Here is a 27,082-nt window from a genome sequence, read left to right on the forward strand (position 1 = left end):
CTGTACAACCCCGCGGCGCTGACACAGAGGCCGGAAGCACAACAGTGTAGTTGCTTTAATAGACGGCGCGGCTGTTGCGCGTACAAGAGCAGCGTGCCCGTACAAAATAGGGAGAGCAGGCAAGAAGTACACCGGCATTTCAGTTAAGGCAGAACAGAGATGGTGTCCGCATCGGTGACAGGCAGCGTCAGAGCAGTGCAGGCACCAGAAGGCTTCTGCTGCTGTTGTGCTGAGGAGCAGCTCACAAACAGCTCCTAGGAGAGGTCACAGCCCATAAGCCACAGCCCTGCCAGAGATAACTGGCCCAGGACGAGGAAGGGGCTTCCTCCCACCAGCAGCTTCCTCCTTCCACCGAGGCAACTCTGCTTCTTCGGTAGCATCCACTGACCTCCTCATTTCTGCTTTGAACCATGAAACCCAACAGGCACAGACATGCTACGAGCATTAAGCTCCACCCCATAGAAATGACCTGTTACAGAGATGTGGCTGTGATGTGAGTGATGGCACATACACCTTAGCCATAAATACAACCACAGTGAATACAGTCCTACCAAGCAGTACAGCAATAATTATTATCAGTGTCTCACTTTCAGAGGAACACACATTTAGAAGCAAATCCAAACAGCACAAATGAAGAGCTCTGTCCCATCCCAACCAGTTAGTGCATTAGTGCCAATTTCCTTCAACCACGAGCAAATGACATAACCATTCCTTCCAAAAAACCGAAACGAGGAAAGCCACAGCGATAACAGCAAACATAAAATACCATTCAGTTAAAATCTGGCTTCTTAAAGCCTTTATAAAAATAATAATAATAATAATAATAATAATAATCATCTAGAAGTCCTCTTCAGTTGGTGCATAAGAAAATCCTAAGAATGCATCTGAGGCACTGGAGCTGCTGGCTGCTAAGTCAGGTGTGCGGGTGATGGAGGCAGAGATGGCTTCCTGGGTGAACTCTGGGTCAAAGTGCCGCAGATCAGCTGGGCCAGCCTAAACCAAGGAGCAGAGATACACATCACTTTGAGCAAGCAGACCCCAAGTGCCTGCTCGTGGTCAGCCCCCTACCACCACATCTGCAGTGCTTAACCTGCACTACGGCATCCCTCGCTATCAGTGAAGGATGCCTGCAGAAGAGCCTTTGACCTTGCAGCCCCAATTCCTTGTGGGCCACTATAAGGTAGGTACCAACTTAAATACCCACTTACCACATTAGGGTTGAACGGAGGGGTAATCCTCTTGTGATACAAGTCATCCCAGTTGATTGGGCTGAAGAATACGTGGTTCTTTATCTCAAGCTGCATGGAAAGGAGAAGGAGATATCAGCTGCTTGCTATCCCTTCTGGTTTCATAGCAGTAAGTCACTGAAACAAGACTTGGAGCTGCCACATGTCCACATAGGGCCCATGTAGTAAGTCTTAACTATATGAGGGTCATAGTTCTGTAATCCCTTGAAGGGATGACACCATTGCAGATACTCCAGCTTGCCACCACATCTTGCACCATAGCATTTCCCTTCAGAAATGAGTCAACCCCATATACCTCTTTTAGGAAACTGGAAAGATCAACCTACATGGAAAGCCTTTCCCAAGGTAGTGAAGGTAGCGTCGTTACCATAAGAAAAAGCACAACATAGGAAGGCTTCTCATCCATCCTCCCTCCTAATCATAAGGGAGGCCACCTACAAAGTCTGTTTTGGCACCCAGTCTCCTCTTCTGGTCCTTGTGGAGAAGTCCATGGAGGATATCACAGGCTGCCACAGTCTTGCTTCCTTGGATCTGAAGTTGCTTGTGAAGAATGTTGTCATACATCTGAGACACATCCCGGCTATAAAAGGGAGGCTAATTTGAAAGAGAAGAGAAACAGCCTGTCAAGTACAAGCTATGGTAAGGAACCACGCATCACTGGCCAAGATGAGTCCCACAGGGAGAAGTTAAGGGCAACCTGAACCTCTGTTCAAAGCTTAAGGGCATGATTGAATCCTGCATTCAGTTACCTGCCTCAGTTGTCCATACCGAGTGCCACAGGAACATGAGGTTGACCTCACTTTGCACATTTGGAGAGTAAATTCTTCACTAAATAAAATGAAATAGCTTCCAAACTTACCAGTCCAAAAAGCATCTCATAGAGGACAGCTCCCAGGCACCACCAGTCTACTGTCCTGTCATACGGCTGCTTCTTTAGCACCTCAGGAGCCAAGTACTGGGAGAGTCAGAAGGAGGCAATGGAGTCCAATCATAAAGGAAGGGCTTCACCTTTCTAAGTATGCAAACCTGGTTGCAGTTCAAGTTCAGCAAATCCATTTGGGAGTACCCGACAGCATCATCAAATAGGCTTACAAAGATTCTCCATTTGCCTCATACAACCACCAACACCAAACTCCCCATAAAAGAAAGAAAAAAGAAAGAAATTGTTTTCCTGGGCTATGGAGTGCTTTCTTCCTAGAAACAGTTTGTAGAGGGATTGGCCACCCACCAACAAAACCAGTAAACCTGTCCCACACTGACACATTATGCTTCTAACAGCCTCTCATCATTTGAGATGGTTGGGGTTTCCATACCCAGTAGATCTGCCCAAAGCAAATAAGCTACTCAGAGCCCAGCTGCAACAGGTAAGCATACATGCAGCCTGCAGGACAAGCAGCACATCAACTCTAGTCTCACATAGGATCATTCCCAAATGATCAGGCTCCTGGTATCAAAGAGGCTCTCAGCCTCCACTCATAGCAGAGCTCCAACATGGGCCGTACCTCAGGAGTGCCACAAAACGTCGAGGTAGTCTCCTCTTCTTCCATTCCTTCCTTGCAGAGCCCAAAATCTGTCAACACCACATGTCCCTGACAAAAAGAATTTCAGCCTGGCCAACTTTCTCATAAGAGAAACAGCAGGATTTCCAAGCCTTCACATTTAATCCAATCTAGGCTTTAGTGTCCCATCACTCACTTATTTTTCCTTCCCTCACCTTCTGGGTGTCCTATCACGCAAGTAGGAAGTTTATAGAGAAAATAAGTATAGACATTTCCTAAAGTTTCACTACAACTGTGTTGCTGTGATGACATCCAACACTGCTGTGCTTCAGGTTTATCCCACAGAGCCAGGTGGCATAGCATCACCACCAGAGTAGCAGTGACTTACTCTTAGCACTCAAGTCCCACCCCACGAGCCAGGTCCCAGCTCTTGGGACCAAGCAGAGTGTTTTGTATGCAGTTCTGCAGAGCGTGTGCTCACTTCCTCTTGCAAGATCTGTACAGAAACTGAGTGGGATACAGATGTAAAAACCCATGCAATGGAATAAACCATTGCTTGTAGAACTACAGTCCTCTGGTTATGATGCCAATGCTTTCAAATTCAGAAGGCAGCATGAGAGGTGCACATACCTGGCAATCCAGAAGGATGTTCTCAGGTTTTAAATCCCTGCAAGGCAACAAATTGTTTGAGCAGATCAGGCTTTTCTAAACATCTGGCCTAATCAGCAACAGCATCAGGAGAAAAGAGCTAACAAGACTTCATAAGCCAACTCACCAAGACCTTTCTAAGGTACAAGCTCCCACTGCTCTTGGGTACTAATGTATACACATTAACATAGAACTGCTCTCATACAGGGTCAGATATTAACTTGCATTTCACTATGCATGATTTATCACAGAGTCTCTTATTTTTTAGTAAGGTTTATCCTCCATCTTTCTATACAACTATCATCTTCTCCCCACTATTGGGCTGGGAGAGTTTATTGCCCAGCAGGACCCTCACAGTGCTGAATGCCACTATACTTCACATGGACCTAAAGACCTCCTTTGTCTCCCCAGCCCTGCACCCAGCTGGCTGGTGGATCCATTGCCCCTGCTCTCCCCAGCATGGATATGTACCTTACCTATAGATGATGTTTAAGGAATGCAGGTATCCAATTGCACTAGCAACTTCTGCAGCATAGAATCTTGCACGGGGCTCACGAAAACAACGCTCTCTTTGCAAGTGGAAGAAGAGCTAAGACAGAGACAAGAAGGTCATCTGCAGGTCTAGCTGAGCTTCCTTGCTAGCTCCAACTCATGAGCCAGTTACAGGTATACTACGGTCATAAAAAAGTTTTAGCCTAATAGTCCTATGAGTCAGAACTCTGTATAAACAAGACATCTATGTTAATAGCACTTCTCAGTCTGTTTCAGGTAGCACAGAAAGTGACAGCCGTAGAGAGAGCAGCTGTTCTTTCCAACAAAGTAATGTTATGCTTCAACATCATTATCTCCTGATAAGAAAGTTTTAGGCAATAAAACCGTATGCCTGGGAAGGACCAAACAGAAGACTAAAGATAAAGCCCGTACTCACCTCTCCCCCATTCACATAATCAAGCACAAAGTAAAGCTTCTCCGAGGTCTGGAAGGAGTAATGGAGGCCCACAAGGAAGGGGTGCTTGACGTTTTTCAGAAGCACGTTGCGTTCTGCCATGATGTGGTTTTGCTATCAAAAAAGCAGGAAAGGAGGCAGATTTTTATGGCAGCTCTTCAGAACAATCTGCTCTACAGACTCACCATAGTTCTGAAACCACATGGAATCTGGGAACTGTATGGACCAAATCCAGCCCCAGAAATGAAAGTCCTCCCCCCCACCCCCTCTAACTCTGCTTCATTTCGGTTCCTTCTCCATACTCCCATGGCACAGATAAATCCACGCTTACTGTGTGCATTGCTGATGTGAACACTCACTTCAGCCACCAGATGGTTCAATTGCATTACCAGGATTGCTGGGATACCAATCACTGTGTGTATGCATGGCCGAGGAGAGCAGACATACCTCCTTCTTCTTTAAGATGGTTTTCTTATGCAAGACTTTCACAGCATAAAAAGTCCCATCAGACTTGCGTTTGGCCAGGAGAACCTGCAACAAGAATCATGTCACAGCCTTGAGTCCCTCCCTCCCTCCTCCACTAGCTGGGCTCCTGAATTGATTACACAGCTTCAGAGGGTCAGGCACAAAGTTTTAAAGACCAAGCTCCAGCCTATTGCCTACTACTAAGTCCCTACCCAGGACTTTCAAGTTGCCAGAAAAAGGCACTCAGCATCTCCTTACGCACTCAAAGTGGTTTGAGAACATTTAGAGGCAGTCCTGTTTCAAGTTCAACATTGCCGTCTTATGCAGCACAGCTTTGCCTAGGCACCTTCTGCTAATTGGCTCTATTACAATCCTTCTTCTCAGTCCAAGTGCTGCTCATCACCACCTTGAGCATGAAACACCCCACTTCTTCCTAGAGGAGCTGCAGGGGAGCTCAAAGTAAGAATGGAATATGGAAACCACTCGAGTCCCACCCTGTCTCAGTCCTTCTCTGAACATGGCCATGATCCTCAGGAGAGATGCAAGCAAAGGACAAATTCCTTCAGTGAAGGCATCGCTAAAAAGCTACAGCCCACCAGTAAAAGCCTACTTACTTTTCCAAAGCTTCCTTTGCCGATAACCTTCAGGAAGTCAAAGTCTGTTGGCTTGGCACTGTTGGGCAAGAATGAAGGAAGTTAACATTTCTAGAAGAAAAACATGCAACAGCAACACCTTTATCAAAGTGCTCATCCCCCTTGGAGGCAGAAGCATTTGTGAAAGTGACTGAAGGACACAAGACAGGTGACCCCCCCCGCCAGCCAGCAGTCAGCAAGCAGGGGGTTCACACTGCATGTCAGTGCACTGAGCAAAGGGCAAGGAGCCTCTGACTCAGGAAGTCACCTTCTGAGGCAGCTGACCCTCCTCCATAGAGTGAAAAATCAGCTTGGAAGCCAGTAGTAATGAGGAAATTTTCACCCTGTTATCCCTCAAAAGAGGGAGATGTGATTAAAGGCTGCAGAGAACATGGACAGAGGGTGATTACGGAACAGGAATGAGCTGTAACTGAATGTCTTGAAAGCTGATGCACAGCATTGAAGTCTAAGTGATGTAGTTAAGTCTTTTGCAGATACCACCCTTGCAGAACACAGGGAATGCCTGCTCCACACCCTACCTGGCTTCTGCAGAGAGCTTACTTTGGGTTAGCAGAAGGTCCAAGGTTGATGTTGTCAGTTGGTGTTGGAGGCTAGAGAGGAGGACAGCAGTATTAGTCACAAGAACATGCTGCAGTCTGTGTTTTCCTGTCCTTAACATTGCATCTCTTATCTTTAATAAACATATCAGTGAGATATGCAATAGAATGGTAAACTAAGCGATGGAGAAAGGGAAGACAGAGCTTTGCACTGTGGCAATATCATGCCCAAGCTGTAGGCTCTGCTAGGCTGCAGTCTGTGCTCAAGTCCTCATCTTTTGCATGCAGAGAAAGGATTGAGAGATGGTGTAACACCTGATTTGATGCATCCAAGATCATCAGCACTGGCACAGTAAGCAAATTCAGTCGATTCATTTGCTCAGCACAGCAGTGGTAAGGTGTTCCCCATCAACCTGTTCTGAGCAGGGAACTCCCATGCATTGCTCTGAGATGCAGGAGCACTCCTGCAGCAGGCATCAGCACAGCCTCCAAACCCTCCTGCCCACGGCCTTTCCCACTAATGCTTCAAACTCTCAGGTCTGGAGTCTTGGAGGTAACCTTAACACACAGCAGCACTGCAGGTGCAGCCTCCTTCTTCCCAGACACATCAGACACATACATCACTCTCATCCCATCCTCACAGATTCTGGGGGCATTATACCTTACTCAAAAAGAATACAGAGGGCTTCTTCCTCTTTTTTCCACCCAGCATCATCCCCAAGGACAGAGCAGCACAGGATCTAACCCAGACACTCCTCCTTGCCTTTCTCTTGTGGTAACTTTCCCCTCTCCATCCCCATGGGAGGGATTGGCAGCTCCAAGCTGGGATCTCACCTGGGTAGTGCTGTCTGAAGTGCGGGAACGATCCATTAAAATGGCAACTCGTTCAGCACTGGGGAAGAGAGCAAGGGAGCAGTGAAAACCAAATGCAAAAGAAGCAGCTAACTCCTCAGTAGCACCGCTGCTCCCAGGGCAAAGAGGCATGAGTGTGGTGGGAAACAGGATACAGTAGGTGTGCATTAAACATACCAACAGGAGATGGGGGAGAGAAGCTTTACAGGTTCACAAGGAGTCTGAATGAGTACAAACTTGCTAAACACCACGGTCATCCCTCAGTTTGATAAGGCAATAACTGGTCAGGGCACTGATACATGGAAACCAGCAGAGCCCCAGACACCCACCCCACTGCACAGGGATGCCACAGCCCTCAGCCCTGCAGTGCAGCCAGGTGAAGTTGCTGGGTGCCCTGGGTGGCTTAGACCTGTCCTGCTTGAGCATTGTTGTGTCCTGCCATCCCAGCAGTTCCCATTAGCTTAAAGGGTTCTGCTACACACCTTGCAGAAGTCAGGGTTAAAAAGATGACAACAAAAAGGGGGACAAACCCAAAAATCTGTTCCCATCTCCCCTGCCCAGGAAGCACTATCTCTCCCTCCCCCCCCACAAGGCTCTGAAACTGAGACAGAGCAGTCCTGAATATGCCTCCATCCACCACTCCCCCACCCTCTCTGCCTCACCCCGTGCCCAAAGGGGCCCTGAAGCCCCCATCAGCTCCCCAAAATTCTCACCTGTCAGTAGTGCCCCTCTCTGCCCCACACACAGACCCATGGTCACCCCACAGCCAGCAGGGCAATGCAGAGCTGGAGCTGCAGGGTGGCAGCGAGCACTGGCAGCCATCTCCAGGACAGCCCACATCTGGCCAGTGCCAGCCAGTGCCATCCACCACCAGTGTCACCAGGCTGAGCTTTTAAAGGGCTCTCAGACCCAGCAGGTTTCATACTCACTATGAGCACAGCCTGGAGCCGGACGCCTTGATGGTCTGTCCTATCCTCTCACGGCCGTGCTTGATGAATTCTGCGGGGAAAGTTGGAGCACGGAGCTGATCGGCAGGCAGCGCAATCACAGGCACAGAGGCATGTTTGTTCTTCACTGACCTTGCTCCTCTCCCCACAGCCACCCTCCTCCCCTCCCACCCACATACCAAAATAACCAGGAAATTATTGGAACCAGGACAGTTCCCTCCCAACCCACCTGGAGCCCTCAAGAGCTCCCAGGATGGGGACAGAAGCCCCAAAGCAGATGCCCCCCTCCTCCAGGGCAGAGCAAGACCAGGGCTCCCGCAGCACCACCAAGACTCTGTCAGCTGTTCTGACTGCCAGGAGGGATGAGAAGAGCTCCCAAGGTTGCTGCTGTGCTGAGACACATCACACACTCAACACACACATACAGCCACTTCCATTCAGGGCTCTGCAAGTAACGATGGACCTGAATGAGACCTTTCAGGGCCCACAGGAGGTGAGCGAGAGCCTTGGCCAAGGGAATGCAGCCAGCACCAGGATTCCCACCCAGGAGCAGCTGCCAGTACCCATCATCATCACCACCACCTCTTCCCTGGGAGAAGAGCAGAGCCCTGAGCCCATTGCACACGGGTTGGCCTCAGAAGCACAACCTGAGCGGGGCAGTTTCTCTGTTGTGTTCAGCAGCAGATAACAGAAAAATTCTAAGGTTCGTTCTCACCCTCTGGAGAGATTAAAAACATCCACACGTGTACTTGTTCCCCTCCCTTAAAAACAAGTGCTTTTGTGGACACAAACAAGCTGCTATACCAGAATAGCTCTACTATGGCCAAAGCAGCGGCTGCCGGAGCACACCTCCCCAAACAAAACGTGTTCTCATACCAACCTCTTGGGAGGAAACGAGCCCAAGCCAAACTGTAGAGCCTGTTCGCATTACAACAGGCAGGAAATGCAAGCACTCAAAGCAAACCCCACGAGGCACTCAGCAGCACACGGACAGTTTGGGACCCACTCCCTCCCACCACACAGTCCTTGTGTCCCTGTTTGCCTCCCCAGCCCACTGAGGTTTGCTGAAGGTCACCTGAGTCAGTAACTGCCCCACATGCTGCCAGACAGACCGGGCAGATACTGTGGGCACAGTGCAGGGAGCTCAGCCCTGACCCAAGGCTGGGGGTAGGGTCAGCATGGGTTACTGGGGAGCACATGAGCAAGGCACAGAAATACATCCACGTAGCAGTACCTGCAGGCAGCATGGGACACCGGGCAGGAGGGACTGCGAGCTGCAGTGATGCAGAGAAGTGCAGCTGAACAAAGGCAGGCAGTTCCACAGGGACATGCACATATTTCCATCCCCTCTTCCCCCCCTGCCACTGCTCTGCTGCTCCTTTGCTGCCAGTGGAGATGCTCAACAAGTCCCTGCTGACCACAAGCACCACTCCATCAGGTGTACTGTCTCTGAGGCAGGAGCACCAAGGCACAGCATTAGGCAATGTCCATCCCCATCCTACACCACTTCTGTTCAGACCCAGAGCCACCTCCACCACCAGCCTGCACTCACCTGCAAAGCCTGGCCAGCTCCTGATTGCTCAGCTGATTAGAGCCCAATAGGCTTTTCCTTACTGCTAACAAACCCCACTCCCCCGAAAGCACTGAGATTTCCCACTGCACACATACACAGAACAACAGAATCAGAACTAGGTCAGGGAAGCACACAGGAGCTCCGGGTTATCCATGCCTGGCTGCATCACTCCCTGCACACACAGGGGCAGTAGGGATGCTCCAGGTGCAGGGCCATGAAGCATCACCAAGTCCTGAAGAGTTCTTTGCCACAGTGACTTACTGCACACTGGGGGCACGAACCATGCACCCCACAGCCCTCCCCAACAAGCATCACACCCAGCACAGAGCTGCTACTTACAGGAGCACTCGTTGCAGCACAGTCTCTCCCCAGAAGCATCCCTCAGTAACACGCTTCCTCCTAGCACACAGCAGCAGCAGCTCCCTCTTCCTACAGCAGCTCTACCAGCGGTGACCCACATTCCCATGCCAGCCCAGCATTATTTGCTACAAACACATTACCGATGCAACGCGTACCTTGCGGAGAGGCAACCTCATGGACGCGTCATGTGCAGCTGCCTCCCACCCTCCTCCTGATGTCAGCACTCTCAGCACTGCTTCATACTTAACCCAGATTGCAAACCCACTCCCATACTGCTCACAGCAAGGCAGGATGGCCAGCGGGGCTTTGGAAAGAGCGTAAGACTTAAATGGAGACACCAGGGCAGCCTGCAGCTCCCATCCTGCACGCAGCACAGGGGGCTGCCCCAGTTTCAGCTCAGAGCAGGAGCACAGGTGGTGGGAAGGACTTCTACATTCTGCTGGCAAGGAAACACTCAGCTTCTCTCTGCTACAGATCTGAGAGATAGCTGCAGGCCAGCGCTGAGCTCTGCTTCCATGCTCATCAGAAGCCAGAGGAAGGTGAGAAGCCAGAGGAGGAAGGCAGCTATAAGGGCTCCTCCACTTGTGGAAGTGCCTTGAGCTGCCCCTCAGAGCTCCTCACACAGTGATGTCCTGAGGATCCCACCTCTGATGCCTACACGGCACCGCAGAGAGGGAGGGCACAAGCTGAGCAGCCCCAGCTGGAGCCTACAGACAGCAGCCCTCGGGGTTCTAGGGAGAAAGCTGTGTGCAAAGCTGGAAAAACAGCAGGTGGCTGAAACCTGCAGCACTTTGCTAAGGAAATAAAAATAAATAAAACTAAAAAACCTACAAAAACAGAGAACAAAACATCAACCACACACCTGGAAGCACATCGCCCAGCACAGGCTGTGCTGGGAAGCACAGGAAGCAGCGTGCAGTGGGTGAGCACGCAGTCCCCTCGCTCCCCATCCCTGCTCCAGCCCAGCCCACCCCCAGCAGCTCTGTGGCCCCAGGGGGCTCTTCTGCACAGCCCAGCAGGGAGCAGTGGGGCTGCCTGCAGCACAACAGGGAGCTCATGGGTAACCCCTCTTGCTCTGGGTGATGCTGATATGCTGCAGTCCTATAGAGAGAGGAGGAAAGCCGATCAGCTGCTGGCAGGGCCAGGTACCTGCCAGATATAGTCAGGGGCTGGGAGCCCAGCTGGGGGTGATGGGCTGTGGGCTGCTGAGGTCCTGTCAGGTGCTTTAGATCAATATTTTGCCTGTTGTAGTCAGCTGGGCATTTGGTCATGTGGTTGGGAGGAAGGTTAGAAGTGTCCTTTGGTTCTGCTTGAGCCTAGGAGTTCCTTGCAGAGTGCTCCTCCTGCCTGTGGAGTGGGGTTAAATACAAACATGGACACATGGAGGAGAACTGGGGAGAAAGCTCTGAGCAAAAGCAGATATAGCAGAAAGGCTGCTGTCTTCTCTCTCTCGTCATTAAAAATAAAACATTCTCCTTCGGCTTCTGTTGTCATTTCCTATAACATCTCCTGCCTGTGGCTGCAGCAGGAGCGTAGCTGACCCAGCAGCAGCTCTGCCTGGTGGTGTGCACTGCCATGGGGCTGTGGGTGCTGCAGTGCCAGTGATCAAGGGAACCCCATGCCCTGTGTCATGGCTGTGCCCCCCCAGCCCCTCTGTCTGCTCCCACGCTGTCCCCTACTCTCCCACCCCAGAGCCCATTACCCTTTGTCTTCCCTAGGGCGCTGGAGGAAGGCTCCATCCAGGCAATGGGCATCAGGGCAGCTGGCTCTGGGTGTCCTTAAGCGGTCCCTGTGTGAAGGCAAAGAGCACACGGTGAAAGGAGGGATGAGCGCAGGTGGCTGTGCTGGAGGGCACACGTGTCATAGGGGCACACATCCCTGTAGGGCCACACACCCTGTGCTCCGGGATGGGCACTCAGACACAACCCTTCATCCCCCACACACTGTGTCCCCTGCTCAGAGCAGGGATGGGGAGGTGGTGCCGGTGGGAACTGGCACTGGAGCTCAGCTCTTAAATCATTAACCCATGCTGCAATTAAACATTGGCCAACAGTGCCCCATGGCAGTGCTGCAGTGGGACATTACCATGTGGTTGCTGGCCCCACTTTGACAGTGTGCCCAGCTCCTCAGCCCTGCCAGGGTCACCTCCCAGCCCTGGGGACATCCTTGCAGCTGTGGGACACAGACAGGGACATCAGTCCCATGGAGGGGACATCATCCCAAGCTGGCTGTCCCCATGTGCCCTGGGGGAACATTAGTCACAGAGGTCTCCCTGCTGTGGGTTAGCCTGATTTCCTTGACAGAAGGAATGAATTCCAGGTGCTGCCATCATCGCTGTCTGAGGATCAGGGGGTCACTGCCCTGCTGCCACGCAGCTCAGAGCAGGGCACATCCAGGAAGGACCCCCTGCCCCAACACATGTGCACATTCTGATTTGAATTGTTTCATGCAGCTATTATGTAGGGAATGTGTGTGATTAAGATAGGGCGTGCTAGCTTAATCTCCCTATCAGGCAATATCCATACCCATAACCATAAATGTGTCACTTCCAGAGGAAGCACACGGTGCCAAGCAGCTGGGATTACAGGGAAGGGCTCTGATAAGGGGAAAACAAAAACACCTTTGCAGAAAGCAATGTGTCAGCCTCCTTCAGACAGCAGTGAAAGGTGACCCACAGCCCTCCAGGTGTCAGCAGAGGCTGTCTGGGGCTGGAAGGGGGACAGGGTGTCAAGTGGATCAGGGAGAGGAGAATCTTTACAAGATCTGAGCCCATTTCTTCATCTAAGAGGATGCAACAAAGGTCTGAACAGGTTGTAGGTGGACAGTGCAGTTCTCTAAAATCTTAGAGCAGTGCAGGAATGGCCCTGAGGACAAGGGCAGTGCAGCACTTCCACACCAGATCGAGCAGGGCTCAGCAGCACCGAGACGGCTCTGTGAGCTGCCCCCAGAGCAGCCCTGCTGTGCTGCCCTCATTAAAGGCACTCATGTCCCATGAGCAGCACCCCTCTTCTGCCCCCTCCTCCCCCAGGAGAGGCTGCCCCCTTGCAGGGATATAGACACAGCCACCTTGAGCTCCGTGAGATCAAAACTTCATTTTTGGTGCACATTTAATACAAGAAACCTTTTCTCCTCCTGCAATATTTCCAAGGGTGAGGATGCTATTTTTCTCCTTCCTGGAGCTGCTGTGATTCCTGGGGAGTGAACTTGATTTCAGGTTGGATATTAGTAAGCATTTCTTCTCCACAGAGCGGTGATGCAGTGGCACAGCTGCCCAGGGAGGTGGTGGGGTCACCATCCCTGGAGGTGTTCAAGAACTGGTGGGGATGTAGCACTGAGGGCTGTGGTCAGTGGGCATGGTGGGGTGGGGTGGGGTTGGACTTGACTGTCTCAGTCTTTTACAACCTTAATAATAAAATCACAGAATCCTAAACTGGTTGGGTAGAAAGGGGCTTTCAAGCCCATTGCATTCTGACTTTGGCTGTGGACTGGCTGCCCCTATCAGAACGGGCTGCTCAGGGTCCCACCCAGCCCAGCCTTGGGCACCGCCAGGGATGGGGCACCCACTCTTCTCTAGGCAGCAATGCCAAAGCCTCACCATTCTCTAAGTAAAGAATTTCTTCGTAACATCTAACCTGAATTTCCCCTCTTTTAAGTATTTCTGTGATTCTATGATTCAGGATACCTGAACCCACCTGCTCCCAGATGCCTCCCCTGCACCCCAGTCCTGTGCCCACCAACTCACCCAGCAGTGAGGGATGAGCCCTCCACCAAAACCTCATTGATTGTCCCAAGCTGGCTCAGCCCTCAGGAGAAGAAGGGGAAGCCGTGGAGAAAGCAATGCTCTTACCTGCAGCAGCATGGGGCAGCAGTCCTGCAGCAGTGGCAGAGCTCCCCTCCCACCTGCCCTGGGGTTTTGTTTTGGTGATTCAGTCTGAAGGTCGAAAGAGAAGTCAAAAGGAGTGGCCTGTGGTTGGAGTAAATGATTAGCAAGGGACAGAAAGAGCTGGGAGAGTACAGAGGGTGAAAGCGGGAGTCACTGCTGCTCACCAGAGCCCGCAGCTCCTGACCCAAAATGCAGGGCAGTCTGCAGGGTTTGAGGCTGCGCCTTGAGTGCTGTGCTCAGCTGTGGGCCCCTCACAACAGAAAGGACACTGAGACCCTGAAACCTGTTCAGAAAAGGGCAACGAAGCTGAGGATGGTCTGGAACACAGTGGGGTCTCATGGGGAGTGGGGGCTGAGAGAACTGGGAGGGTTCAGACTGGAGAAGAGGAGGCTCAGGGGAGACCTTATTGATGTCTGCAACTCCCTGAAAGGAGGTTGTGGTGAGGTGGGGGTCACCTGCTCCCAGGTAATACTGATATGACAAGAGGTGATGGCCTCAAATTGCACCAGGGGAAGTTCAGGTTAGATATTAGGAAACCTTTCTTCTCTGAAAGTGATGATGCAATGGCACAGCTGCCCTGGGAGGTGGGAGTTTCATCCTCTTTGTGCCTGTTCAAGAACCATGGAGATGTGGCACTGAGGGACATGGTCAGTGGGCATGGAAGGGGGGGGGGAGGTTGGTGATCTTAATGCCTTTTCTGACCTCCATGATTCTAGGATTCTGTGAAGGTTCATGAGGCTGAGACACCACAGGGAAGGTCCCCAGACTCCTATGCATGGAGAAGTACAAAGCCACGAGGGTTGCTTTGTGCAGCATCAGCACTCAGAGTGCAGCAGGCAGAGCCCTCGCATCACTGCAGCTGCCACTGACATTCCTGCATGGCCATGAGTCAAGGATTTGGTATTGCCCCTATGTATTAGGGAATCAACCCAAATAGGGGCCCCTATTGTATGCAAGGGGCCAAAAAGACACAGAGCAATAAAGAAACCTGTCCCCTCCTGGTGCAGAGAAAGCCTTTGTGCCATTCATTTTCAGAATGAGGAGGTCTGGAGGATGCTGCAGCACATGACCAGAAGCTACATATCTGCAGTCAGAAGCCATCTGGAACGGAGATCATCCCTTTCCGTCCTTTTTCTTCCATTTCTGCTGCTATTTCGGGCTTTGTTTTGCTCACCCCGTTGCATCTCTTGCTGAAAGGCTGCACATCCCCAGCAGAGCTGAATCCATGTGCCGTCACTGCCGCCAGCGCAGCACTGAGATGTGTGCTGGGCAGGTGGGGGCTGCCTGCATTGCAGTACCATCACAGGGGCTCCACCACGGCTGCAGCCACACTGTGAGGACAGAGCCTGGGCTCACCCTGTGAGCTGCTCATGCATTACCCAATGGAAGCACAGAGGGAAGCGCTTGAGCAGAACTGACAGCAAGACAAAGCCCAGGGGGGCTCCCAGAATAATACAGCACTTCCCACAGCTTACGTCAGCTTGTGCCCCTAACAGCTGCCCTTTGGCCCCTAACAAATGCAAAACAAAGGGCTGTGTCGGCCTGTGGACATCCCACATCCAAGAACAGGGCACAGAGCACAGCGTGATACCAACGGGCAATGCAGTAAGAGAAGGGCCCTGGAGCTGCAGGGTGCAAAGCAGATGTGAAGCTCAGCTGTGTGTGGCGGTGTGCTGCACTGCTGCGAGCCCTGGCCCTCCTGCCATGGCTATCCAAGTGCTGGGCACAACCCATGGGAAGGGTATCAGGAGCTCAGCTCCAGCCAGGGCTCCTCCAAGTCCCATATTTCGTTTCCCTCTTCTCTACCTTTGGTTGTAAGGGATTTGGGGACTGCCCCCCCCCCCTCCCTTTCCAACACCCACAAACCTGGTGCCCCACTCCCACTCCTGCCCAGCCCAACGAAGCAGGCCAGCTCCTCAGATATGTGTTCTCTTTATTGTTTGATATATTTATGTACCACATTATATGTTAAAGATAGACTTTTTTTTTTTTCTGATATACATTTTTCATCTTATTTACCACAATTACACCACACATACATTGGAAACAGCTCCACGGATCTGGTAGATTGCACAGAATGAGTTTTGTCTTGGTTTTGTTTCTGTATCCTGAACGACGTCGAATCCAACAATATATATTCTTTTCTTTTCATGATTCAGAAATAATTCTTAAAGTCAAACGAACAAACAACCAAAAAAGAACAAACAAAAAATCACTGAGAAGTGGACTCCAGGTCTGTGAGTTCAACCAGAGGCAAAACGTCATCAATGGGAAGCGCCATTCCTCGTGTCAATCCGGATGGAAGAATTAAGCAGTCTGACATCGATGTGACTACAGTGTAAACATTGCAGATGACTGCAGCGCCGGCCGTCGGCCAGAGCGTGGGTTGCTGGGCTATTCCTACAGTCTAGGTCTCATCTACGTCTGTCTCGTGGTCTATGTAAAGGAATCTCGCTGCTCCCAGCACCCGCAGCCTGTCTGCTTCCATCTGTAAACACAACCCCATCGGGTCGGCACCGTTCCACCTCCTGCAGCACCGCGGTGCAGAACTGCAGCAGCGCTGGGAGCTGCGATCCTTTCCCGATGGTTCGTTCGTGGGGCTGAGCTTCAGGCAACTGGTGAGGAGGTCAGGGTTGGGGCACCATGGATTTTCCTTCCAAATATTTGAAAGAACAAAAATATATATATATATATATTCATTTATTTTAAATTTTAGCTTATTTAAAAAGATGGCAGGGCACACGTTTTCGTCTCTTCTTATTTTATTTGCAGATTCTCTAGTGTAGAATTGGTTGGATGCACGTAACGAAAGTAATGACTCCTCATTAAAGGGATGCAGAATCTCACGGCTATGCGGATGTTCAATGCTGTTCTTGTACTGCCACCAGCTCTGGACCCTCCTTAGTCTTCAGCGTTGGTTCTAAAGGCCTCTATGAGGCCTTCTAAAGAGTGGATGAACCCGGAGACGCTGCAGATCCCTCCTATAACAAAAATGGCGACGTCAAAGAAGACGTGGTGCCACAAGAGCTTCCTCCACAAGAGCTTGAGGTGGAAAAGACTGGGGAGCAGGAAGCAGAGACCCGCACCTGTGAGGCTCCCAGTGAGACCCATCAAGAGGGCAAAGTGTGGGACATAGATAGCCATGAGCAGGGTGAACACCACCAGGGCGCACCTCAGGGTGAGCCCCCAGGACTTGAGCCGCCCGTCACCCCCATAGCAGTTGGGGAAGAATGCCCTGTTGCCATCCTGGAAAAGGGATCGCTCCAGGACCTCCACAGCTGCAAAAAAGGGCAAGGGGTAGGAGAGCAAGGCTTTGGCCACCAAGAAAATGTTGACTACTGCCCTAATGGTGGAAGGCAAGTTGTCTGTGATGACTTCCTTGGTCTCATCAGCCCAGGTCAGATAGGCGACCAAGGCAAAGAGTCCCTTAAGGATGCAAGCTGCTATGTGCGTCCAGTTCATCATGCAATGGAACTCCTTGGGGTTCTGCATGTTCCCCTCCAGGGAAGGCAGAAAGATCTGAGAGGTGTAGCTGAAGACAATGATGCCAATGGAGATGGGAAACTTCTTCACATCAATGTAGAACTTGACCTTGTCCCATGCCCAGTCGCGTGCCCGGGAAAGGCAGTAGGCGATCACCAAGATGTTGATCACAAAGTGGGCTAATGTGCAGAGCAAGCTGAACTTGGAGACTGCCTTCAGGTTCTTCAAGAACGCGCAAGGCAGGAGAACTGCTGTGGCAATAATGGACCACGACTTCTGGGATACAGGCAGGTTAGGGAAGCTGTTGTACATCAGGTTCCCACTGACCACCACGTAGAGGATGCAGGTCATGACCAGTTCAATGATCTGAGCCACATTCACGATTCTGCCTCCCAGCGTGGGGAAGCGGGGCGCGCAGCACGCGTTTGCTATGTCCACGTAGGAGTCTCTCACCCTGACTATCTCCCCATCCTCATTCTCTTCGTAAAGACAGGCAATAAGGATTTTCCCAGTGTAGCAGCAAACCACCGCGGCGAAAATTATTAAAAAGAGTCCTAGGTATCCACCATGAAGGATAGCATAGGGCAGGCCCAGCACAAACATCCCCTAGAAAGAGACAAAATGGAAACCGTGTTGCTTGCCTGATGGAGGGGCCAGGCTCACGCAGTCGCACAGCCGTGAGCAGGCGCACACCCGCTGCCTCAGTCACACGCAGTGACACCAATGGCACAGTCCCACAGTCACGCCACGCGCTCACGATGACACGCACACCCTTCCCTCTCCGACGCACCACCCACGCCATCACACCCGTGCACACCCGCAGCACTGCGCCCCGCAGCACCCACAGCAAGCGAGCACAGCTCTGCCACACGGATTCTACCCAAATCTCCACCCTGTGTGTTCCCAGCACCCTCTGTGCACCAAGAACCCATCACCCCACAGCGCCATCCTAACGCGGGGGGGACCGGCACAGACCCCTCCCCAGCACAGACCCCTCCCCAACACATCCCCCCGCAGCAGCCACCCCATCCCGCACGCTGCCGTGGGGGCAGGCAGAGCAAAGCGATAGGATGATAGGTTTTGAATCTGGGGAAGGAAGGAGATTATTGTTTCCTTTTTTTTTTTCATCCCACTTTTCTTTTTGCTTTTTTCCCCTCTTTTTCTTCTCCTTCCCCCCCCCCCCCCCCCCTTTTTTTTTTTTCTCTTTCTGTTTTTCCGCCATAGGTTATTACACCCCGATATTGCTGAAGGGGACGAGGGCTGAGCCCAGGGATGGGAGCAGGGCTGGGATCGGGGCTCGCGTCCCGGCGCGGGTGGCAGCGGGTGCCCGGCCGTACCTGGATGGCGTTGGTGACGTTCCAGCCCGCCTCCCACGCCGTGATCTTGGGCTTGCCCTGCCCGGACAGCTCGGAGCAGACCCCCGCGTCCTTGGAGGCAGAGGGCGGCAGCGGCCCGGTGCCGTCCCGCTGGTAGTGGATGTCCCCCTCGAGGGGCTGCTCGCCGCCCTCCTCACTACCTTCGGACTTGAGGATGTCCATCTGCAGCCCCTGCCGGTGCTCCATGTCCAGGTCGTCGCAGTGAGCGAAGCCCACCGCCTCCTCGTCGGTGGCGGCCTGGAAGCCCATCCTGGCGAACATGCCGCTCATCTTCGCCTGGGACTTGTTGGACACGGTGGTGGCCACGTTGGACAGCTTGCTGCGGAGGAGCGTGGCCATGGTGGCTGTCTGGCTCGGAGGGCCGTGGAGACGCGGAGACCCGACGGGACGGGCGGGCGGCTGGGCGGAGGCCGGGACCTCGGCGCCGGGAAAAGAGCGGCGGCGGCGACGGCTGCGGGAGGCTCTGCCGAGCCGCTACCTCCGCTCCCGAGCGCAGGGCGAGCGGCTGCGCTGCGGGCTGCCCTGGGACATGCCACCGCTGCGGGAAGCCGCGGGCCCTCCCGCACCGCTCCGCGTCGCTCCGCTCCTTTCCGCCGGACCCTCCCGGACGGCGGCTGTCACCGGGCTGCGGTGGTCACAGGTCTGCGGCTGTCACCAATCGACGGCGGCCGGCGCAAACCTCTGGCAGTGAGAGCCGCGTCTCCATCGCAGTGCGCCCACCTCGCGGAGAGAAGAGAGGGGAGAGGATTGCTGCATTTCTGGGGGAGGTACCAGCGGACCCGGCCAAGCCCAGCCTCCCCCCCCCCCCCCGGCACGGTGACACCCACGCCCGCCGGGCCCCGCCAGCGGCGCCGCAGAGCGGCTCCCCCCGGCCCCGCAGCCCCCCGAAACCCCCGACCCGCAGCCCCGCAGCCCCGCAGCCCCGCAGCCCCGCTCCCAGCCCCTTCCCCACGCGAACCGAGCAGCAGAGGGAAAACGACCCCGCTGAAGGGGTGGACAGGCGGCTCTCGACAGATTCTCAACGAATTTCGCCTCCTCGCAGCCCCTCCCTTATCATTTTTCCACCCGAAACCCCTCGCACCCCCCTCGGAGCACGGAAGCAGCGGGGTAAGCACCGCCAAGGGAACGCAGCGGTAGAACCGACGGCTGTGGCCTCGCTCTGCCCCGCACCGCTCCGCGGGCAGCACCGGGGCGTTCGTCGAGCTCCGCTCCGTCTGGTGGAGACATTTCCCATTTCTGCTCATAAAAATCCATTTTCCCGTTCTACTCCCCTGAACTCCCACACTTAGATTGAACAGAAAAGCCGTTCGCGAGTTTTCTTTGTTTAATTGTCCCCGAGGTGCGCAGCCCGCACTGCACAGAACGGCCACGGGAGATCCGTGCGGGGCGGCGCGGGGGGAACGGCGGCATTTGGGGTTCAGGGCCGGTAGGAAACAGCACCGCTGCGGCACTGCGTGGGGATCGCCGCTGTGCTGTGGTTCAGGAGATAGAAAAAATATAATAGACGTTCCCGAAATGGAGGTGAGGGGAGCGCCTCGTTGGTTCGCTGCTTTTCCGAGGTTTCAATGAGCATTTTTGTTTTACTACAGACAACGGAAAACCCAACAGTGAATGATTTCCTGACGCCGTTCTTTGGGGGGAGGGAGGAGGGGAAGGAAGGGGGGAGGAGAAGGGGGGCTGCGGTTGGGGTGCGGCACGGAGCGGAGCTTCCAGAAAACGCCTCAAATACAGCCCCCCCCACCCCCCTCTCTTTTTTAATGTTATTTATTTAGTTATTTTCCTTCTGACGGAAGCAGGAGAAGAATGAGGTGCAAAGCGGATGAAATGCGTCAAAAAGAGCCGTCGCCGCAGAGGGGCTGCGTCCCACGGGGGTCTCTCAGCAGCCGCTGCCCTCCGGGCCCGACCCCGATGGGGATCGCACTGAGCCGGGCGGGGATTAACACAAATCAGTGCACAAATAGGTCGAGAAACAAAGAAAAAAGAAAACAAAATCAAAACCAAAACCACAACCCGAACCATCGGGCTGCCCAGACGAACACTTCGGGGCTCATGCGATTATATTTTTTTCTCGTGATTATTATTTTCGTTGTTATGATTCTTATGTATTTATTTGGCTGACGATAAGTTCATTGTAAAAGACGCGAAAGAAATCGATGGGCGCACAGGGCGTCAGGGAGGAAACAACGAAAATTCGCCCAAATCGAGGCGTGCTGCGGGGGGCATTGGGGTATTTCCCCCCTCCTCCCCATCTCTCACCCGCAGAGCCTCGGCCCTGCACCGCTGAGGCCCCGCACGGTGCGGAGCTGCGGGGTGCATCGGGCTTGGGAAACCTATTTGGAAGCACCATTAAAAGAACGATGATCATCATTAGAAACACCGAAAAAGGTCCATGGAGACTGAAGACGATCCCAGTCCGGTGCAAGACAAATGTGTACCGAGGAAGCGCCAGCCGGGGAAGGAAGGATGGTTGTATGTGGGAGCGCGGGGCTTTGTGTCGCTGCTGGATACAGCGGTACCCCCACACACACCCTCACACCCCCAGCGCACACGTGCCGAGACACGGAGATAAACGGGGGAGGGGGAGGGATGCCGGCGGGCTCAGCGCTGCGGGCACCCCAAGGCTGCGGGGCGCCGGGGCTCTTCCTTGACACCCAAATTCCCCCCGGCTTCTGGGGCATCGCTGAGCTCCCTCCCCCCGTCCCGTGGGACCGCCGTGAGACCGAACCACGGGCTGCCCCGATCGCTGCCCCTCGTCCGAAGGTGGGAGAAGGAGATTTTGTTCGGCGGAGCCTGGAAATAAAAATCGCCCCGAACTTCTGCCGGTGGCTGAAAATGGGGATAGAATGCAGCGAAAGGAGGGGGAATAAAAAGAGAAAAAGGAAGGAAAAGGAGGAGAGAGGCAGAGGAAGAGAAGAAGAAGATGATGTACGGAGAGATGGCGAGGAGGGTCGGGTCATTTACCTCTGCTGCTCACAGCGCGCTGCTCCGCCGGGAGCGGGACTGGGAGGAATGGGGTACGTGGGATGGGGAGATGCGGGGATGGGGGCGTGCGGGGATGGAGGATGCAGGGATGGGGGGTGCAGGGCTGCAGCCGCGTCCCTCCTGTCTCCCCTAATTCCTGTTTAACCCAAGCAAGATCGCGGAGCCAAACCTTACCCAGAGGTTAGCGGGTCTCGGGGGAGCGTTTGAGCCTCAAATCGTTTCAGACGGAGCTGAAAGGAGTGAACACAGCAACGAGCTGCAGCCCCTGCTCTAAGGCTGCCGGGCGCTCCCTCTGCGTGGCGCTGGGGGTTTCGGGCACCGCTACCCCCCGCAGAAGGGAGGGGTGGGCGTCCCGACACCGCTCGGGGAGCAGCCCCGGGGGAGCAGCCCGCCCGGACCCCCCGGCTGCAGGAGGTGCAGATGAAGGAGAGACGCTGCCTTATCTACACAGAGCAGGCTCAGGGGTTGGGGCTGGGATTTCTGATTAACAAAGTGAAGGGAGCAGTGCTTCTCATGCTTAAAAATCGTTTGAGGAAGGCAGGAAAGGCTGAGCTTGAGCAGGCTGTGCATCTGCAGCCCTCGGTGCCAGCCCCTCTCCGAGCTGCGGAGCACCATAGCAGCGCAGTTACCCGGGGCAGGAGGGGCTGCTCCCCCGTCCAGGTCCCCGCACCTCAACGCATTTCATTCCTATGGCTTTCAGTGAGCTGTGTGCTTCCTCAAACACAGCGTTGCAAACTACGTCTGAAACTGAAACGCAGCCATCAGAAAAAAAAACCGGATTGAATGCAATGCCCGCAATGCTCAGCTTCACCCCGCTCCGCAGCACTCACAGCCCACGTAGGTCCTGAGGTGGGTGCAGTGCCCCGATCCCCGCCAGCACCTCTTCCCCATGGCACAAAACTACGCACACCCCCAAAAGCTGCTGCTGGGAATCTCAGCACCGAAAGAAGGGCCGGGGGGAGCAACTTAACCGTACCGAAGCCCTCCTCGGCTGCATCTGCTGAAGAAGGGGGACCCCAGACCCACACGTGCGCACTTAGAGAAGCGATGGCCGCAGTCCGACGCGCTCCCCTCGCCCGCAGCCATTGCCTCGAGCTCCGCGCACTCCCCGCCCCGTCCTCCCGCAGCACTGACAGCATAATAAAGAGTGGCACGGTGCGACTATAAAAAGGCAATTAGACAAACTGCTGGATGGGGACCAGCTCTCGTGACCTACTTAATAGCTCGGGGACTTTCAGGAGGATAGGGAAGGAAATGCAGTGGTGGCTGTGGTGTGGTGGGGAGGAAGGGAGGATGATGCAGCGCAGCACCCTGAGCCCCCAGAGCAGCCTCATGGCACCGAGAGAACAGCTCTGCCCCACATTGCTCTCCCGACCCGGCTATCAGCACTCAGGGCACAACACAGAATGCCGTGGGTGGGAGCAGCACTTGCTTCCAGTGATGCTCACTTCATATTTGGGGTCCTGATGGTGAGGCTGTATCCGTTCTCAGGGTGGGTTTCAAGTCACAGACATCCGTAGGCAGAATTAAAGCTGCTCTGGGGTAAGATGAGCACGAGGGAATAAAATCCCAAAATAGCATCTCCGGGAGATTGCCCACCATGGATTTCTCCTCCTTATTAGTGTTTGTTTTTTTACTGAACACAAAATGGCTGCCTAAATTGGAGTGATGTCAAACAAAGAGATGAGGGGCTGGGATTTGGGCACTGCCAGCAAACACGGCTTGGGACTGCGGCCAGGGGAAAATTCACCTGAACAATCCATAAAGACAAAGTAAAGGCTTCTTTAGGCCTTTACTTAGCAAGACTCCAACCTCACCGTTTAATAAATAGCCTCCTGTGGGAGGTGGCTGTGCAGGGATTTCTGTGATTTGAGCTTCCCAGCCCAGCCCCGCTCAGCAGTCATGCCTATGGACCAAACATTTGCTGTCGTTTGACCACAATGCCTCCTCAACAATGCTTCCAATTAATCGGAATTAAATTTAGCCCAGGGTTTGCCTTTATTGCTGTTATAAAAACAAAGCGAAAGCCATTGGTTACCTGCAATGTTGAATCCCCACTTCAAAAACGGTATTGTTCCCGCGAGCTTAACTGCATTTCCATTGAGAAAATAGATAAACTTCATCACTGTCAAATTCAATACACGTGTGTATGAGCTGAAGGGTTTCGTAGAAAACACTTAGGAAGCAGGAAAAGCATCCCTCGTACACACCAAGCCTTTCATTTCAATTTTCGGGTACAAAGCAATTCTCTCCTACAGCTGTCGAGTCAGAGCTGTGTTCCACAAGAAATGAACACAGTCCGTGCTCCCAGATCAGCTGTTTTCCTCCGGCATGATGTTAAGCTCTCTTGGGGATTTTATTTCCTGGTCATTTTACACAAATCGGGGCTCGCTCACATGCACAGCGTATGCTTTATTTTCTTTATTTTGTTTTCAATTCATAGTATTTTAGACCCGTGCAGCTGAGCAGAGCGTGGCTCTAGCAGCCATTTGCCTTTGGGGCTCAATGTCAGCAGGGTCCACTCCCCCCCATCTGCCCATTTTCCCTCTCCATTTCATGCCCGCTGCTGCCAGAGGCACAGCAACCACACAGCACGGTGCCCTCAGCTCCTGCAGCACCTCCAGCACAGCCTGACTGCAGACTGGGAACACACAGCCCAGCCTCCTGCTCTGATATTGCTGGAGGTCCAGCCAAGGGCACCAAGGGACAGCAGCGGGCACAAGCTTCTGTACTTTCCCTTAGCAGGACCTTGCTTGGAGTTCTGGGATGGCACAGGGTGCACCAAAGCCAGGCAGGGAGCAGTGCTGGTGGTGAACTGTGGCTCTGAGCACAGCTCTGCACCCCGTGCTGCTTCCAGATCTGCAGTCCCTGCATGCTGATGCCATAAGTTCTGTCCTGCTAGAGGCCAAAAATACAGCCATGTAAGGGATGCAGCCAGCATCGTAAGGCGCCGTGCAAAGGCATTGTGGTGCCTAAGGAAAAGCAAGGAGCAAAGCATGGTGTGACACTGCTGAGTGCAGCGGGGAAGCTGGTGGGCTTCCTGCAGCCAAAATGGGGCTCAGCACACAGCAGAACCAGCCTGCTTGCATCTGACAGGGCATAAATACAGAACATACAGCTACGTCTCCAACCCAAGCAGTAGAGAGCTGCCTATTTCCTTCATAGCATGCAAAAATGGAGCCATTCTTTTAAGCATATTTATGACTTTTCAGTTCTTTATAACTTGGTTCAAACCTCTGCAAATGCATTCTGGAGTATTCATTTCTCAGGGGAACCCTAAGCAGGCACAAAACCCTTAAAGCTTGGAGAGAAGACAGCAGTTCATAACCTCAAAGCGTTACAATTAAAGACAGTTCTCATAGTAAACCTTCTGGCACCATAACAGTATCTTCTTATAATAGAAAAGCACTTCTTAAGCAATTTAGCTAATTTGATTTATAAAAAAAAGTATAAAAATTTGGAGAGCATAAAATCTCCAAAAAAGCCAGCAGGGAAGGTAAATGTGTGATTAGCTCCCCCTGCACACACGTAAATTAAGGCTGGGATAAATTAGCAGGGAGACTGAAAGTTACAGCTGCTTCTGGAGCATGTGAGAACAGAGCACTGTGAGCTTGGGGAAGGTGAGGATGTGCCAAGTGAGTGCAGGACCGACACTCAGGAATTCTGTCCCTGTGCTGAAATGCTCCATCTTCACATTAAGGTATTAATTGTGCATTGATGTTGGCTCTGGATAGAAGCTGTGTCAGGCTGCGTGTGAGGGAAAGGTTCTGCCCTAGAGGTGGTTGGTGGGCATGGCACAGGCTGCCCAGGACAGTGGGCACAGCACAGAGAGCACTGGGACACAGCTCTCAGCCAGAGGGCTTGGTTGGTCATATGTGGAGCAGGGGTTGAACTGAGTCTCTCCTGCCTTGGGACATCTGTGGTTCTGTGATTCTGAGACCCTCAGGAGTTGTTCCCCCCCCCCACAGCTGCTTTCCTATCCCAGGTGTCACTCATGACATCCCTGTTCCCAATCTGAGGGGCACCACTAAGGCAGACAGGTGCAGTACGGCACAAATCAACTCTCTAACAGGCAACCACAGAGTGGTCTGAAGTTGCCAGATCTGACAAAATTGACATTAAAATATTCTCACCTCCCTCCATTTCTCCATATTGACTCAGACTGGGACTCTGTCCAAGGGCCCCTGTGTCCCAGACAAACCGTAGGAGAAGCACCTGCTTTTGTTCTGAGTCAGACCTAGCATTGGTTCAGATCGTCACCCATGGTTCCTCAGTTCTGTTTGTACTCATCAGTAAATCTTTTTGAGGAAAGTCGACCTTTAAAACATTTTTTTTCCATTAACACTCCCCATAGAAAAATAAAAACAGGCGCCGTGAAACCATCTCTGAAAGCAAGTGAATGGAGGTTGTCAGAGGTGATGGCAACCCAAAAAGGAGCAACGCTTTGAGAAGGAAGTTCTGGAAGGCCCAGCTGTGAGCAGGTCAGAGCTCCAAACAAGTCATGTGTGCTCCTGGAGCTCAGGTGGTGCCCTTAGAGGTGTCGGTGGAGCTGCCACTGGTGCTGAAAGAAGGGAAATGAGCCAATAATTGGGTAATCAGTGGCCTCTTACTTTTCAAATGAACCTGTAGGATTTCCCCCATGCCCTCCCTCTCCTGTCCTTGAGCTCATCTTTCACTCTGTCATACAATTCCCTGCTGGCCAGCCGCAGCCTGCCGCGCTCCCTTCCCATTACACACATGGCTGAGCTGGGGACGAAAGGGCCCCTGGATTCCAGCAAGAAGGTAATTAATTGACTTTCCACTCTCGTTGCTATGCGGCAAAGGTGGAAGCTGCAGCAGCCACAGTTCATTTCTAATCCTGGAAGATTACCCATGAATGGCATCATTATGGAGACAGTCAGCTGCCCGCAATGGGGATGCCGACTCAATATTGGGGTGCTTGAAGGACAAGGGGGGATGCAGTGAAGAACCAGGAGCTGTGGTGACACGTATCCTGCTAACTCATCAGCCAGGTGCCTGTGCCTTGGGCTTGTATCAGAGACACCAGCACTTTCCAAGGTAGTGGGTGAACCCAGGGTGATGCTCACCCTGCCCAGCTCCAATGCAAACAGTCCCCTGCATGACAGCAGCACGCTGCATCCACAGGCACACCAGAACCAGCTGCAGTGGCGATGGGACAGCTCAAGATGTTCAGATTTCATTTCTAGACCTGCACTGCAAACGAACCTCTCTCCCCAGCAGCACTGATGGGTGACCGTACAAAAATAAACCAATTTTGGTGCTGAACAAACTATCAACCCAGGAAATGTTTTCCTACTGAGCTTTGCAAATTTACAGTAAGCCTGAGTAAGAGGGCAACTGTTTCAGAGGCTGTTCAAAAGGACTCTGTATTCTTCGAGAGCTGCACATTTCTCTAACGACTTGTGACTTCATTTTGCAAACATCTTTGCAACTCCGTTGTAATTGTGGCAAGCCCATCTGTGGTGCCCAGTCCTCCCCATTCGCTGTGCATCTGGGGCTCCCCCATACTGCTAGTAAAGACCTTTAAGCATAATAATTACTGCCCAGATTTAAAGAGGTTTGATAAGGGAGGTTTCTTATGGCAGGCACCAGCAGACCCTCTCAACTGTGC

At 52.9% G+C, this 27,082-nt stretch overlaps 2 protein-coding genes across 9 annotated transcripts; both read right to left on the bottom strand.

Moving 5' to 3' along the window:
* Positions 1-36: 36 nt before the first annotated feature.
* Positions 37-10,841, bottom strand: SGK2 (serum/glucocorticoid regulated kinase 2). 5 transcript variants are annotated; one of them, XM_072349988.1, is made up of 14 exons: positions 10,589-10,841; positions 7,776-7,845; positions 6,829-6,886; positions 5,999-6,048; positions 5,420-5,477; positions 4,788-4,871; positions 4,323-4,454; positions 3,871-3,983; positions 3,377-3,413; positions 2,750-2,836; positions 2,107-2,202; positions 1,686-1,841; positions 1,209-1,298; positions 37-993 (listed from the first exon to the last, which is right to left on the bottom strand). In XM_072349988.1, exons 1-14 carry the CDS (start codon positions 10,782-10,784, stop codon positions 838-840), a joined length of 1,383 nt encoding a protein of 460 aa, XP_072206089.1. In that variant the 5' UTR covers positions 10,785-10,841; the 3' UTR covers positions 37-837. The 5 variants fall into 5 exon arrangements, with proteins under 5 accessions (XP_072206089.1, XP_072206092.1, XP_072206090.1 ...); XM_072349991.1 differs by lacking the exon at positions 10,589-10,841 and adding an exon at positions 9,882-10,100; XM_072349989.1 differs by lacking the exon at positions 10,589-10,841 and adding an exon at positions 9,706-9,884.
* A 4,684-nt stretch (positions 10,842-15,525) lies between these two features.
* On the bottom strand, positions 15,526-22,553 carry SLC32A1 (solute carrier family 32 member 1). Of its 4 annotated transcripts, XM_072350329.1 has the most exons (4): positions 22,427-22,552; positions 21,625-21,680; positions 18,430-19,188; positions 15,526-17,698 (listed from the first exon to the last, which is right to left on the bottom strand). In XM_072350329.1, exons 3-4 carry the CDS (start codon positions 18,805-18,807, stop codon positions 16,511-16,513), a joined length of 1,566 nt encoding a protein of 521 aa, XP_072206430.1. In that variant the 5' UTR covers positions 18,808-19,188; positions 21,625-21,680; positions 22,427-22,552; the 3' UTR covers positions 15,526-16,510. The 4 variants fall into 4 exon arrangements, with proteins under 4 accessions (XP_072206430.1, XP_072206432.1, XP_072206429.1 ...); XM_072350331.1 differs by lacking the exon at positions 21,625-21,680 and having other exon boundaries at positions 22,427-22,553; XM_072350328.1 differs by lacking the exon at positions 22,427-22,552 and having other exon boundaries at positions 21,625-22,091.
* Positions 22,554-27,082: the final 4,529 nt, after the last annotated feature.

This window comes from Excalfactoria chinensis, chromosome 15, assembly GCF_039878825.1.
Source record: "Excalfactoria chinensis isolate bCotChi1 chromosome 15, bCotChi1.hap2, whole genome shotgun sequence".
Lineage (NCBI taxonomy): Eukaryota > Metazoa > Chordata > Aves > Galliformes > Phasianidae > Excalfactoria > Excalfactoria chinensis.